The sequence below is a fragment of the Oncorhynchus masou genome, chromosome 6 (assembly GCF_036934945.1).
Source record: "Oncorhynchus masou masou isolate Uvic2021 chromosome 6, UVic_Omas_1.1, whole genome shotgun sequence".
NCBI lineage: Eukaryota > Metazoa > Chordata > Actinopteri > Salmoniformes > Salmonidae > Oncorhynchus > Oncorhynchus masou.
The window spans coordinates 32,638,857-32,655,218 of record NC_088217.1 but is presented as its reverse complement, the minus strand read 5'-3'; the positions used below and the strand labels follow the sequence as shown (position 1 = coordinate 32,655,218).

Here is a 16,362-nt window from a genome sequence, read left to right as displayed (position 1 = left end):
AAAGTTGAAAGGGACAAAAATGCTAGTCAGTCAGTGGTAGTCTTTATTACCTTCACATACAAAATAATAGCCCAGTAACCATATTCCATATTCCAACATAAAAAAAGTATTTGAACTACCCTATGCAAGTACAATATTATATCTGATGCTTTAAAGTGCTATTACTGGTGCTATAAAGTGTGATTACTGTTGCTTTAAAGTGTGATTCTTGGGGCTTTAAAGTGCTATTACTGTTGCTTTAAAGTGTGATTCCTGTTTGCTTTAAAGTGTGATTATTGGGGCTTTAATGTGATATTATTGGTGCTTTAAAGTGCTATTACTGGTGCTTTAAAGTGCTATTACTGTTGCTTTAAAGTGCTATTACTGTTGCTTTAAAGTGCTATTACTGTTGCTTTAAAGTGTGATTACTGTTGCTTTAAAGTGTGATTACTGTTGCTTTAAAGTGTGATTACTGTTGCTTGAAAGTGTGATTACTGTTGCTTTGAAGGGTTATTACTGTTGCTTTGAAGTGTTATTACTGTTGCTTTGAAGTGTTATTACTGTTGCTTTGAAGTGTTATTACTGTTGCTTTAAAGTGTGATTATTGGGGCTTTAAAGTGTTATTACTGTTGCTTTGAAGTGTGATTACTGTTGCTTTAAAGTGCTATTACTGTTGCTTTGAAGTGTGATTACTGTTGCTTTAAAGTGTGATTACTGTTGCTTTAAAGTGTGATTACTGTTGCTTTAAAGTGTGATTACTGTTGCTTTAAAGTGTGATTACTGTTGCTTTAAAGTGTGATTACTGTGGCTTTAAAGTGTGATTACTGGTGTTTTAAAGTATTACATATAACACGAATTGTGATTTGTATACACACAAAATGGGTGATGGAAATCCACATATTTATACATACCAATCGAAATGTTACACACCATAAGGTACACACCTGTTTTTACAATGTCCCACAGTTGACAGTGCATGTTAGAGCAAAAACCAAGTCACAAGGTGGAAGGAATTGTCCGAAGAGCTCCAAGACAGGATTGTGTTTAGGCACAGATCTGGGGAAGGGTACAAAAATGTCTGCATCATTAAAGGTCCCCAAGAACACATTGGTCTCTATCATTCTTAAATGGAAGAAGTTTGGAACCACCAAGACTCTTCCTAGAGCTGGCCGACTACCAAACTGAGCAATCAGGGGAGGAGGGCCTTGGTCAATGAGGTGACAGAGAACCCGATGGTCACTCTGACAGAGCTCCAGAGTTCCTCTGTGCAGATAGGAGAACCTTCCAGTAGGACAACAATCTCTGCAGCACTCCACCAATCAGGCCTGTATGGTAGAGTGGCCTGACAGAAGCCACTCCTCAGTAAAAGGCACATGACTGCCCACTTGGAGTTTGCCAAAAGGCACCTAAAGGACTCTCAGACCATGAGAAACAAGATTCTCTGGTCTGATGAAACCAAGATTGAACTATTTGGCCTGAATGCCAAGCGTGACATCGGGAAGAAACCTGACACCATCCCTACTGGTGGTGGCAGCATCATGCTGTAGGGATGTTTTTCAGCAGCAGGGACAGGGAGACTAGTCAGGTTGGAAGGAAAGTTGAACGGAGAAAAGAACAGAGAGATCCTTGATGAAAACTTGCTCCAGAGTGCTCAGGACCTCAGACTAGGGTGAAGGTTCACCTTCTAACATGACAACGACCCTAAGTACACAGCCAAGACAACGCAGGTGTGGCTTCGGGACAAGTCTCTCAATGTCCTTGAGTGTCCCAGCCAGAGCCCGGATTTGACCCATATCGAACATCTCTGGAGAGACCTGAAAATCATTGTGCAGCGATGCTCCCCATCCAACCTGACAGAGCTTGAGAGGATATGCAGAGAAGAATGGGAGAAACTCCCCAAAAACAGGTGTGCAAAGCTTGAAGCGTCATATTCAAGAACACTCGAGGCTGTAAGCACTGCCAAAGTTGCTTCAACAAAGTAAAGGGTCTGAATATTTATGTAAATGTTATATTTCAGTTTTTTATTTTTAATACATTTGCAAACAATTCAAAAAAACTGTTTGCTTTGCCATTATGGGGTATTGTGTGTAGATTGATGAGAAAAAACAAAACAATTTAGTCCATTTTAGAATAAAGCTGTAATGTAACAAAATGTGGAAAAAGTCAAGGGGTCTGAATTACTTTCTATATGCACTGTACATAAAAGAACACCATGTTAACTCATTGTTTTCAATTGATGATTGGCAATAAGACTTGTATATATACAGTTGAAGTCAGAAGTTTACATACACTTTAAACTCAGTTTTCACAATTCCTGACATCTAATCCATGTAGAAATTCCCTATTTTATGTCAGTTAGAATCACCACTTTATTTTAAGAAGGTGAAATGTCCGAATAACAGTAGAGAGTGATTTATTTCAGCGTTTATTTCAGCATTTCTTTCATCACATTCCCAGTGGGTCAGAAGTTTACACACACTCAATCAGTAATTGCTAGTATTGCCTTTAAATTGTTTAACTTGGGTCAAATGTTTTGGGTAGCCTTCCACAAGCTTCCACAATACATTGGGTGAATGTTGGCCCATTTCTCCTGACAGAGCTGGTGTAACTGAGTCAGGTTTGTAGGCCTCCTTCCTTGCACACGCTTTTTCAGTTCTGCCCACAAATCTTCTATAGGTTTGAGGTCAGGGCTTTGTGATGGCCACTCCAATAACTTGACTTTGATGTCCTTAAGCCATTTTGCCACAACTTTGGAAGTATGCTTGGGGTCATTGTCCATTTGGAAGACCCATTTGCGACCAAGCTTTAACTTCCTGACTGATGTCTTGAGATGTTGTTTCAATATATCCACATAATTCTCCTCCCTCATGATGCCAGACTTGTGGAGGTCTACAATTTCTTTTCTGAGGTCTTGGCTGATTTATTTTGATTTTCCCATTATGTCAAGCAAAGAGGCACTGAGTTTGAAGGTAGGTCTTGAAATACATCCCCAGGTACACTGCCAATTGACTCAAATGATGTCAATTATCCTATCAGAAGCTTCTAAAGCCATGACATAATTTTCAGGAATTTTCCAAGCTGTTTAAAGGCACAGTCAACATAGTGTATGTAAACTTCTGACCCACTGGAATTGTGATACAGTAAATTATAAGTTAAATAATCTGTCTGCAAACAATTGTTAAAAAGTTACTTGTGTCAAGCACAAAGTAGATGTTCTAACCGACTTGCCAAAACTATAGTTTGTTAACAAGAAATTTGTGGAGTGGTTGAAAAACAAGTTTTAATGACTCCAACCTAAGTGTATGTAAACTTCCGACTTCAACTGTATGACATCCATGATCAAGTGATCATCTTAGTTCTGCTCTTAATTCAGGACAATCTGGTATTGTGAATGGTGGTGTGGATTGACACAATGAATATTCTGTGTGTGTCCTTTATCATCTGACTAGCTAGCTGTGTTGTGAGCAGTGTGCTGATCTAGACCTGCAGGGCCCTGTCTAACACATCTTCGTCCTGCACAGGGTAGGGCATCGTGACGCGAAGCTGCCTTTGCTCCTCCATGGTACGCTGGATGGTCTCATAGGCGTTGGAGTTCCCCGACCAGCATCGACGAGCCACCTGCAGGGATAAGGTGCCAGGGAGTTTTATGTCACTCAAGTATAAAACATGAATCCTTTATTAATAGGATCTGTGACACAATGGGATTTATATTACATGCACCCTTTCAACCTATTCCGTCATAATAATTCTATGAACAGTATTTATGAATAGATATCCAAGATAGCTTCCCCTTTCAGTCCCCATCATCACCCCTCTCTCACCCCGTTAGAGACGTCCCAGTTGAGCATCAGACTGGCTCTCTTCGCTGCCTCCTCCGTCCCGTCCAGGAGCAGACCAAACCCTCCGTTCATCACCTCACCCCTGGAGAGAGACAAGAGACAGACAACACAGTCTGACTGAGGGGAGGAGGGGACATGACTGGGACTCTAAACTGTGGTTCCATATTCAGATTAGGTAACTGTATTTGACCTTGGGAGAGAAACAAAGACATTGAAAGATTGTCCATCCATGAGAAAGACCCCAACATTTTGGTTGTCAGGGGCACAATGTTTCCTAGTTAGTAAATGTCTTATAGGTTTTGGTCTCATAGATGTTTGTCTGCTATCCTATCCTTCTTTCTTCCTTCCTATCCCCAGTTTGAAAGGTGAAACTCAGATCTTACCAGCCGACCCCTCCACCGTTGTGCAGGGACACCCAGGTGGCTCCTCTGAATGCATCGCCTACAAAGTTCTGGACCGCCATGTCTGTCAGGGGGCAAGACAGGCACACAGTGACAAAGTCACACTTTCACATACCCGAGTTCAGTCAAAGTGGATGATTTCTAGCCACCTAGACTAACACACTGACTAATATAATGATGATCATGACAAAATAATGTCTGTCTAAATGATGAGTGTGGTCTAGTGTACCTGCACAGAAGGCAGAGCCGTCGTACACATTGGAGGTCTCTCTGAAGGGACTGTCTGTTCCACTAACGTCATGGTGGTCTCTACTGATGACCACAGGAGCCTGGACAGAAAACACACACAGTGTCACTGTGTCTGTTTGCCTACTGCTAGCTTACTGCTGGTCTCCGGGACCTGGAGGAGAAGGTAGGCTAAGTGGTGAACACACACACTCTCCCACTGTCTCTCTCAGACACACACACACACTCTCACCATAGATTTACCTACCCACTGTCTGGGCACCAACCAAAACATATAACTTTAAATGAACATATAAAAAACCATAACATAGAGATGGGTAAGTAAGACTTACCGAAACTCTCCTATCAGCAATAGCTTGATTGATGGCCAAGGCAATACACACACGGCCTTTCTGGTCTGAGTAGAGGATTCTGGCTTGGGAGCCCACCACCTACACACAGAGAAAACAGTTGTATAATACATTTCTTATTTATCTAGTATCAGGATGTTAATGATTAACATTGTGTCTTATATGTGTCCTATTAATTAATACCATCCTGTGTTTTCCGGCCTCACGGATCCAGCGGATGTTGTCGTTGTACTGCTGTCGCACACGCTCAGTCACATTGGCGCTGATCTCCTCCAGGACAGTGGCGGCGATGTCATCAGTCAGTGTCAGGTCACGGGGGTCACCGGAGGTGCAGACCCAGCGGAATGGTCCAAAGCCCAGGGAGAAGATGTCACTGCAGAGTGGTCAAGGGTTAGGGCCAAGAGTTTGACCTGATCATGTGACCTGACCAGAAAACTCACCCTGTCACTCACCCCATGATGTGTTGGACGTAGGATGGGTAGCGGAACTCTGTCGCTCCGCCTCCCTCCTTCTCTACCTCCGCTCCTGGAGAAAGAGAGATGAACACAAACCTAGATGTTATCAAACTGGAGAGGACTGCGGACATCACTAGACATGCTGTGTTCAGTCTATTCTTCAGCATGTGTATCGGGACCTTAAATTTACCCCTTAGCATTAGCCACAGATCTTGGATCACATTACCTTACTCCCAATGCTAATATTAACCATGAAGGGGTGATGTAATATCCGACCATGTGTCAGTGAATCAGTATGGTGGTGGTGGTAGTTTAACTGTAGGACTCACCTGCTCTCTGGGCCTCCAGGAGGAAGGCGTTTCCATAGTCCCAGAAGAACATCCCTGCCTCAGACAGCTTGTTGATGGCAGCTACCTGTCTACAAAGGCTGGGGGAGAGGACGGGAAGACCACCACAGGTTAGAGAACAACCCCTCAACCTTAACCACAAACAGATCAGGGGTCTCCAACTCAATCATGGTAATTTTTGATGAATAGTTGATTTGCTGAATCAATTGTTTGATATGTGACTGGAATGGAACCATAGATGGCACACCCAGTAGCTCTGCAGGACCAGAGTTGGAGGAGACCCCTGAATTAGGCCAACTGCCTTCAAAAAAGGTACAGCATCAAGGTCTAACCTCTCATGGACCACGGTTTTGAAACGTGCTGGGTCTGTGGCCATGAGCTGGTTGGCCTGGTGGAGGCTGAGCTGAGCTGGGTAGTACCCTCCACTGAAGGGGTTGTGGAGGGAGGTCTGGTCTGAGCCCAGGTCCACCAGCAGCTCTCCTGTCCTCTCATACTCCGTCAACAGACGCTCCCTGGCAGAGAAGGAAACAAGGGATCCCAAAGGTATTTACACTAATAGTGACTGAGGTGTAGATGCCCCATATAGACATGGTATTACTTAATTCCAGCCCTTGGTTGACATCCCATACATTTACATTTACATTTAAGTCATTTAGCAGACGCTCTTATCCAGAGCGACTTACAAATTGATACTTACCATAAGTCCACAACATTGCCATGGTAACCCAAGCTGAGGGGAGTCTTGGATCTCTTGGCTTCTCTATAGAATACAAAATTAGAGGGACCATCTGATAAATCACATAACCTAAACACACAGGTGCTAAAGTCATGATGTGTGTGTGTGTGTGTGTGTGTGTGTGTGTGTGTGTGTGTGTGTGTGTGTGTGTGTGTGTGTGTGTGTGTGTGTGTGTGTGTGTGTGTGTGTGTGTGTGTGTGTGTGTGTGTGTGTGTGCGTGTGTGTGCGTGTGTGTGTGTGTGTGTGTCTTGATCTGCTATTACCTAATGCGTTGGATGCAGTGTTCTATGTCACTGGTGACCTCCATTAACCAGCCTTGCTCATGTCTCTTCCTAAGGGGCACCTCATCTACCTAAACAGGATCCATGCAAAACACAATCACATATCACATTAACACACATCCCAAAGCTCTCCGTCATACAAAAATGGAACAGACATCGCTACCATCACATAGGTAGATTAACAGCAGGGCGGGTGTTATTGGCCAATAACAAAGTAAACACACTGGCCTCAGCAATGACCCCCACACAGCCAGCGATGACAGCAGCCTTGGCCTGTGCACCGCTCATGCCCCCCAGCCCCGATGTCACCAACACCCGGCCCCTCAGGTCATCAGACCCCAGATACCTCCGCCCTGCATTCAACACTGTCAGCTAAAGAAGGAGGGAGAGAGAGAGACGGGAAGAAGAGGAAAGAGAGGCAGACACAATGTTAAGACAACGTCAATGTGAATTTCAAAGGGGATAGTGCCCTCTACTGTTGACTGTGAGGAATTACCATGGTGCCATGGACAATCCCCTGAGGCCCAATGTAGCAGTAGCTACCAGCAGTCATCTGACCATACCTAGGAAAACAAACAAAAAACACATCTTTGGGGGGTTAACAAAAACTATGAATGGGTAAAAACAACTAACAGGGTTATATTTGTTACTTACATTGATACACCCAAAGCAAACATCTTCTCATACTGCTCTCTGGAGGAGTAGTTTGGAATGACCTGAGAGGGAGCGAGAGAGAGGATGGGAGGATGATGGCAGAGGGAAGGAGGGAAGGAGGGAGATCAAACTGAGAAAACCTAAATGGTAACGCCAAATCAGTATCTAACTGAAATGCGGTAGAGCACAGTCTTGGAAAAAAAAGTGCTATCTAGAATCTAAAAGGGTTCTTTGGCTGTCCCCATAGCAGAACCCTTTGAAGAACCCTTTTTGGTTCTATACATAGCCATTTTGGTTCCAGGTAGAATCCTTTTTGGTTCTATGTAGAATCCTTTCCACAGAGGCTTTTACCTGGAACCAAAAAGGGTTCTACTATGGGGACAGCTGAGGAACCCTTTTGGAACCCCTTTTCCCAAGAGTATAGTGAGGAGAGGCGGAGGGAGGGATGTGTGGTTACCATGCCGTTGGTAATGATAGCGCGGGGGGAGGAGGGCAGGCTGGGGAACAGCCCCGCTGGATGACCACTGTACATGACCAGAGTCTGCTCCTCTGTCATCTCACTCAGGTAGTACATCACCAGGCAGAACTACACACATGCGCAAAGATATATAGTAATTAATTAAATTCTGTCTCCACGCGGTACAAATAGAATTACACACACATTACCATACACAGATACAGTGGGGCAAAAAAGTATTTAGTCAGCCACCAATTGTGCAAGTTCTCCCACTTAAAAAGATGAGAGAGGCCTGTAATTTTCATCATAGGTACACTTCAACTATGACAGACAAAATGAGAAAAAAAAATCCAGAAAATACATAATGCCATCATAATTGCATGTTCTGTGCTTACCTGGGCCCAGTTACTGAATACCTGTCCATTTCCCCCATAGGTAACCAGCTCCTGGGGAAACTGGAGAGCAGAGCAGGGGAAGATGATAAAGCAGCCATAGATAGCGTGACTTAGGTGGATTAATACATTGTTTTAGTTCAATTAAATAAAGTGAGCTGTTGTGTACAGTATGTGAGAGTGGTGGTTACCTGGGCAACTGCATGGTCCAGGTTGTTCATGATCATGAGCATGATGGAGGCAGCTTGGCGTGTACGACAGGGGTACTGATCTATAGGGTAGGCCCTGAGGACACATGCACGCCCGTGCAGTACATGCAAACACACACACACACACACACACACACACACACACACACACACACACACACACACACACACACACACACACACACACGTATGAATGAACATACTTCACACACTACCCTCTCCACATTTCCCAGCCGACCAAGACACAGCTGCAGGAGGAATGATATAAACCAGAGATCACAGCAACACTAACAACAGACAACATCCAGGAATAGCCTCTTGTGCCTGTGCACACTGAAGATTCCCTGAGGACACATGCACGCCCGTGCAGTACATGCAAACACACACACACACACACACACACATACACGGACTGATCAGGGTGTGGTAGACCATATCATGGCATCAACAGATAAAGAGGAATACTACAGATGGGGAGATGAGAGGTGGTGTTAGGTGATTATACTGTACATACCTCATATGTATGAGGGGACAGAAGCGGTACATGTAGATGTGTCCATACTGCCTGAGCTCCTGGGCGAATTCAGCAGCCAGGATGTTGTGGTGGGAGGGGGGAAAGTAGCGCAGGGCATTCCTCAGGGCTAGCTAGAGAGGGGGAGTAGATTAGGGGGTGAGATAGGAGTTCAGAATGGTGTGGCCCTCTTCTTCTTTTGCATCCTTTTTTCCACTAACTTTCTGGTCATTTGTGTTTCACTCCCCCTCTCTATCCATGAAAGCACCCACTCTTATCTCTCTTAATCATTGACAGTGCCCTTTGCTCCCAGTCCTGGCAAACATTAGCGAAGATGATAGAAGGTTCTGAGGAGATGAACCAACACTGTCTCCTACCCTTAAGCCAAAACATTCCACTGTGCTGAGTATGTGAACCGTGCTTTATTGATCCCAATAGATTTAATAAAATAATTCACATGCACTGTGCGTTGTTGTGTTCTGTGTCCTCAAGTTTCTCCAACAGTATGTGGATACAACATTCCATAAGCTTGAATCTCAACCCCATCAGCTATAAAGATTCACTCTCAACGAGTAATAAAACAGTGGGTATGATTTGACACATTAACTGCCATTTCCTATCTTTACTACATTCACTATCACTCTACCTCTGTCTGGATCAGGTAAGACAAGCAAATGCCTTTTATAGTGGCAAAAAGCAAACTACAACAAAGATGTGGGGATATACACTGAGTATACAAAACATTAAGAACACCTGCTCTTTCCATGACATAGACTGACCAGGTGAATCCAGGTGAAAGCTATGATCCCTTATTGATGTCACTTGTTAATAAATCAACTTCCATCAGTGTAGATGAAGGGTAGTAGAAAGGTTAAAGAAGATAAAGATTTTTAAGCCTTGAGACAATTGAGACATGGATTGTAAGATGGCACCAATAGAGATGGCAGTTTCGCTTCAAGTCCTTAGGAAACTGTGTAGTATTTTGTTTTTTATCTATTATTTCTTACATTGTTAGGCAGAAAACATTAACTGTTATTAAACACAGCTGGGAAGAACTATTGTATATCAGAGAGACGTCGACTTACCAGCACAAACAGCATTATGACCAGGAATATGACTTTCCCAAAGCAGAACCTTTGTCTGCACCTCCCGGGAGCATTTGAACTGATTCCAGAGGCCGACCCAAAACAATGCCATCAGAGGAGAGGGTGCTGGAGCGGTCTTCTAGTGAATCTTCGGATGCGCGCACACAACCCACCGCTTCCAAGTATATTACTCTCTTAATATCCAGTCCCTAGTTAACAAAGTCGCCGAAATTAGGGCAAGTGTTGCTTTCCAAAGAGATATCCGGGATTGTAACATACTCTGTTTCACGGAGACATGGCTAGCTGGGGACATGCTGTCGGAGTCCGTATAGCCAACAGGATTTTCCGTGCATTGCGCCGACAGGGACAGACATATCTCTGGTAAGAAGAAGGCGGGAATGTTTTGTGATATAATCGTAACAACATCCAAAAACTCAAGTCCTTTTGTTCACCTGAACTAGAATTCCTCACAATCAAATGCCAACCATATTATCTCTCAAGAGAACTCTCCTCAGTTATCGTCACAGCCGTGTATATCCCCCCGCAAGTGGATACCAAGACGGCCATCAAAGAACTTCACTGGACTTTAGGAAAACTGGAAAACATATATCCTGAGGCTGCATTTATTGTAGCTGGGGATTTTAACAAAGCTAATCTGAGACCAAGCCTACCTAAATTATATCAGCATATCGATTGCAGTACACGAGCGAGTAACACACTTGACCACTGCTACTCTAACTTCCGCGATGCACACAAGGCACCCTTTTGGCAAATCTGACCATGACTCCATCTTGTTGCTCCCCTCCAATAGGCATAAACTAAAACAGGAAGTGCCCATGCTTAGGTCTATCCAACACTGGTCTGACCAATCAGAATCCACGCTTCAAGATTGCTTTGATCACGTGGACTGGGATATGTTCCGGGTAGCCTAAGACAGTTTACAAGGAAATGTATAGGAGATGTTATACCCATTGTGACTACTAAACCTTTCCCTAACCAGAAACCGTGGATTGTTGGCAGCATTCGCGCAAAACTGAAAGCACGTACTATCATATTTAATCATGACAAAGCAACTGGAAACATGGCAGAATACAAACAGTGTAGTTATTCCCTCCGTAAGGCAATCAAACAAGCAAAGCGTCAGTATAGAGACAAAGTGGAGTCACAATTCAACAGCTCAAACACGAGAAGTATGTGGCAGGGTCTACAGACAATCACGGATTACAAAAAGACCAGCCTCGTCGCGGACATCGACGTCTTGCTCCCAGACAAATTAAACAACTTATTTGCACCATCATGGCCCGCTAACTAAGAATGTGGGTTCTCCTTCTCCATGGCCGACAGAGTAAAACATTTAAACGTGTTCACCCTCGCAAGGCTGCCGGCCCAGACGGCATCCCTAGCCATGTCCTAAGAGCATGCGCAGACCAGCTGGCTGGTGTCTTTAGGGACATATTCAATTAATCCCTATCCCAGTCTGTTGTCCCCACATGCTTCAAGATGGCCACCATTGTTCCTGTTCCCAAGAAAGCTACGGTAACTGAAATAAGTAACGAGGCACTCACTCATCCTATAACCTCCACCCTACCTGTCACCCTAGACACACTCCAATTTGTTTTACCGCCCCAATAGGTCCACATATGATGCAATCACCATCACACTGCACACTGCCCTATCTGGACAAGATGAATACCTATGTAAGAATGCTGTTCATTGACTACAGCTCAGAATTCAACACCATAGTACCCTTCAAACTCATCAGTAAGCTTAGGGGCCATGGGTCTCAACCCCTTCCTGTGCAACAGGGTCCTGGACTTCCTGACGGGCCGCCACCAGGTGGTGAGGGTAGGAAACAAAATCTTCACCCCGCTGATCCTCAACACTGGGGCCCCACAAGGGTGCGTTCTCAGCCCTCTCCTGTATTCCCTGTTCACCCACAACTGTGTGGCCATGCACGCTTCCAACTCAATCATCAAATTTGCAGACAACACTACAGTGGTAGGCTTGATTACCAACAACGACGAGACAGCCTACAGGGTGGAGGTGAGGGCCCTCGGAGTGTGGTGTCAGGAAAATAACCTCTCACTCAATGTCAGCTAAACAAAAGAGATGATTGTGGACTTCAGGAAATAGCAAAGGGAGCATCTCCCCTATCCACATCGAAGGACAGCAGTGGAGAAGGTGGAAAGTTACAATGTGTACATATCACCAACAAACTGAAATGGTCCAAGTACACAGACAGTGTGGTGAAGAAGGCGCAACAGTGCCTCTTCAACCTCAAGAGACTGAAAATATGTGGCTTGTCACTAAAAACCCTCACTAACTTTTACAGGTGCCCAATTGAGAGCATCCTGTCAGGCTGTATGGCAACTGCACCGCCCACAACCGTAGGGCTCTCCAGAGGGTGGTGCGGTCTGCACAACGGATCACCGGGGGCAAACTATCTGCCCTCCAGGACACCTACAACACTCGATGTCACAGGAAGGCAAAAAATATCATCAAGGACAATAACCACCCAAGCCACTGCCTGTTCACACCGCTTCCATCCAGAAGGCGAGGTCAGTACAGGTGATCAGCAGGAGCGGTAGAGATACTTTTAATGATCAGCTATGAAAAGCCAACTGACATTTACTCCTGAGGTGCTGACTTGCTGCACCCTCCACAACTACTGTGATTATTATTATTTGACCATGCTGGTAATTTATGAACATTTGAACATCTTGTCCATGTTCTGTTATAATCTCCACCCGGCACAGCCAGAAGAGGACTGGCCATCCCTCATAGCCTGGTTCCTCTCTAGGTTTCATCCTAGGTTTTGGCCTTTCTATGGAGTTTTTCCTAGCCACCGTGCTTCTGCACCTGCATTGCTTGCTGTTTGGGGTTTTAGGCTGAGTTTCTGTACAGCACTTTGAGATATCAGCTGATGTAAGAAGGGCTATATAAATACATTTGATTTGATTTGAATTTGATTTGATCAAAGTTGGGACAGAGAGATTGAATAGCAGCTTCTATATCAAGGCTATCAGATTGTTATTTCATTTTTTTTATTTTACCTTTATTTAACTAGGCAAGTCAGTTAAGAACACATTCTTATTTTTAAACAGCCACCACTAGCACAGAGACGCGGCTGCCTACCTACAGACTTGATATCATTGGCCACTTTAATAAATGGAACACTCGTCACTTTAATAATGCCACTTTAAGGATATTTACATATCTTGCATTACTCATTTCATATGTACAGTATATACTGTATACTGTATCCTTCACTATCTATTCTTTACGATCTATTGCATCTTAGCCGCTCTGTCACTGCTCATCCATATTTTTGTATATATATCCTCATTCCATTCCTTTATTAGATTGTGTGTATTATGTTTTGTTGTGGAATTTGTTAGATGTTAGGTTTGGTTGTGGAATTGATAGATATTATCTGTTAGATACTGCTTCACTGTCGGATCTAGAAGCATAAGCATTTTGTTGCACATGGTTAGCAGATTTTATTGTGAGTGTATGTGACCAATACAATTTGATTTGATTGTGATTGTGTGCCATTCAGAGGATCAATGGGCAAGACAAAATATTTAAGTGCCTTTGAACTGGGTATGGTAGTAGGTGCCAGGCACACTGGTTTGTGTCAAGAACTGCAATGCTGCTAGGTTTTTCACTCTCAACAGTTTCCTGTGTGTATCAAGAATGGTCCACCACCCAAAGGACCTACCCAACTTGACACAACTGTGCAAAGTATTTGAGTCAAAATGGGCCAGCATCCCTGTGGAATGCTTTCGACACCTTATAGAGTTCATGCCCGACAAATTGAGGCTGTTCTGAGTGCAAAAGGGGAGCGGGTTTGGTATACTCAGTGTAGATGTATAATCATCTTGTGAAGATATGCATCTTTGGTCTAGTTTACTACTAACATACCACATTAATGCATTATGGTTTCACTCATAGATAAACAGAGAGGCCTTAAAAGCAAAAGTACTTCAGTATTGCAATACTCAATCTGCAGATAAATCCCTGAGTATGACGTCAATGCTGGTTGACACATTCTGCATTCAGAGATGTGACAGTATGTCTGTGGACTCACCCTCTCCTCCTCTGGAGTGAGGTTGGACGTCCTGACGGGTGCATGTGGCACACTGGGGTCCCGGCCCCGATTGGATGGCATGGGGTCCAGAGGCAGGCCGCTACACAACTCCTTCAGGTTTGACATCCTGTCCACTGTGTCCTGTCACACTATGGAGGATTTTAGCAGGATCAGAGGAGAGACAAACCCAGAGAGACACACAATGTCTGGGATCGCAGGAAAAATGGGCACGCAGCTCTGTAGCTCACTGCTGACCACTGTTTATCAGAGTAAAGGGTCTGTAGTCTGTGGGACAGCTACCTGTATAAGGTTGAGATAAGGGTCACCCTCCTCTCGCCACTCCCATTGGCTATCTGGCCGCTTTCCCCTCCTCACCCCACCAATAGCAGGGCAGAGCCAGAGAAGGGTGTGTGGTAATAATTTATTTTCTAGTGAACATGATGTGGCACACGCTTCAGTCGACAAACATTGGGGATGTATCCCAAAAGGCACCCTATTCCCTAAGTAGTGCATGACATTTGACTGGAGCCAGCCTTATGGGCTTTATTCAAAAGTAGGACACTACTTAAGGAATAGGATTCCATTTAGGACGCAAACGGGCACTGACCTCTGACCTCTCAGCTAAAACATGTAACTCAGTTACACAAAAGAAAAACAGAACCTTTGGCCAGGCCCATGTTACCCACACGCAAACACATTTTAATAAGGAAAATACCACCTATAATAATAACTAAGTATTAACCACAAAAAATAGGTTAATTAATAAGGGTAGGAAACAATTATGTCCGGGATGCAATCAACTTAAAAACGTTTTCTCCTTCATTTCACCCCCCAAGAAATGTCATGGTCACCTGTCTTCATCATTTAGCCTGCACATGCTCAAAACTGACAGGGTTCCTTTCAGTAGAAGTAGTCATTTCACAGCCACACATTGCTGATCCAGAACTCAAGGCCAGTTGTATGGAGTTCAAATATAGATTGTGTTGTAATGCTTAAAAGTCCACCTGTTAGTCATTCTAAGTAACATAATAAAGAAATCCCCATCAAATTCTGTCTGTTTAAATCAAATCAAATCAAATCAAGCTAGAGATATCATGTTTTTTACATGGTCTGTGTCTCAATCCAACGCATCAGCATATGTCAGCCTTCCGCATCTGCAGTGGATGGTGGCCAAGCTACAGCAGTGTTTGTCAGACCATGAGACATCCCGAAAATCTGTTTTCTCACGAAAACATTCAAGTCAACTTGCAAGATTGCCAGCCAACTAGCCTCCTAACGTTAGCCCTACTAGCTTGCTAATGTTAGCCCTACCAGACTGTTAACGTTACGTTATCACTGAATGAATCAGCCAGTTACTATCAACACTTAGTTTGCAGCTACATTAAAATAAACCAACGTTTTGGAAAAACATAATGCCATCTAACCAGTTATCGAAGAATGTTAGCTTTATGCAGTTATCTTAGCCAGCAAGCTAGCCAGCAAGCTAACGTTGGCTATTTAGCCACCTAGCTATTAGCTTAACCAGCCTAGTCAACCACCATGGTTATGGTTGTCAAGCTAGAGCCCATCTACTGGAGACCAGCTAGAACCCAATTAATGATACACAACTAAAACATAAACAAAGAGAGCAGATACTTACAGATTGATGGCTGGGGCCCATCTGATGTTAAAACTTTTAAAAGAGTGCAGGCTGAGTTAGCAACCAAAGCGAGGGGGAGGTGGTGCTTCAACGGCGCGTTAGAGTCAGGAAAATCCTGAAAAAAATATATATATATAGATTCCAGATGTCAGTCAGCTAGTGCTCTAGCACTAAGCTAAGGTGGAAAAAGTTACAAAACTCCCAAAGCCTACTTCACAGAGAACATGCTGATCAATTTACAAAACTAAAAGGAGAACAGACAAGGTACAACACAATTACAGAAGCAGGTATGAATTTCTCTTTCATTTTGAGCCCATGTCAAGAAGGCACCAGAGCCTACCGTGCTAACGGGTTCCCACTAGATAACACAGCACAATGTCTGTGAAGTGCATGAGGTGTGGCTAACATTAGTCAGCTTGAGCTAGCAACTGAGATAGCACTGAGTAGATACTACATATGATGTTGAGAAATGGTACATTGTGGATAGTTTAGAAGATATCTGGAAATAAGTTAATAAATATGTAATACATTTACATTTACATTTAAGTCATTTAGCAGACGCTCTTATCCAGAGCGACTTACAAATTGGTGAATTAATACCCCAAACCCTAACTAGTTTTGTACTTCTGGGTAACCAGATCATGACAACAACTAAGTTAATAAGTCTTTGACCACACTGTGTTGTTACATT

The 16,362-nt window shown here is 43.8% G+C and overlaps 1 protein-coding gene across 1 annotated transcript; it reads right to left on the bottom strand.

Annotated features, from left to right (window-relative positions):
- Positions 1-20: 20 nt before the first annotated feature.
- uroc1 (urocanate hydratase 1) lies at positions 21-14,301 on the bottom strand. Its single transcript, XM_064968405.1, has 19 exons — positions 14,033-14,301; positions 8,861-8,991; positions 8,329-8,422; positions 8,141-8,200; positions 7,746-7,874; positions 7,289-7,350; positions 7,131-7,197; positions 6,863-7,006; positions 6,617-6,705; positions 6,315-6,377; positions 5,950-6,129; positions 5,600-5,697; positions 5,268-5,340; positions 4,999-5,188; positions 4,798-4,896; positions 4,449-4,548; positions 4,202-4,283; positions 3,801-3,900; positions 21-3,597 (listed from the first exon to the last, which is right to left on the bottom strand). The coding sequence occupies exons 1-19, from the start codon at positions 14,156-14,158 to the stop codon at positions 3,457-3,459; spliced, it is 2,028 nt and encodes a 675-aa protein (XP_064824477.1). The 5' UTR covers positions 14,159-14,301; the 3' UTR covers positions 21-3,456.
- Between the last annotated feature and the right edge of the window lie 2,061 nt (positions 14,302-16,362).

Bases quoted from the DNA above. Each gene is read 5' to 3' on its own strand.
- uroc1 (XM_064968405.1), bottom strand. From the start codon at position 14,158: ATGTCAAACCTGAAGGAGTTGTGTAGCGGCCTGCCTCTGGACCCCATG. The intron at 6,706-6,862 runs GCCAGTGTGTTT...GATCCTGTTTAG, and splicing joins GTGTGGGGGTCATTGCTGAG to GTAGATGAGGTGCCCCTTAG. The intron at 3,598-3,800 runs GTGAGAGAGGGG...TTATCCCTGCAG, and splicing joins ACTGGGACGTCTCTAACGGG to GTGGCTCGTCGATGCTGGTC.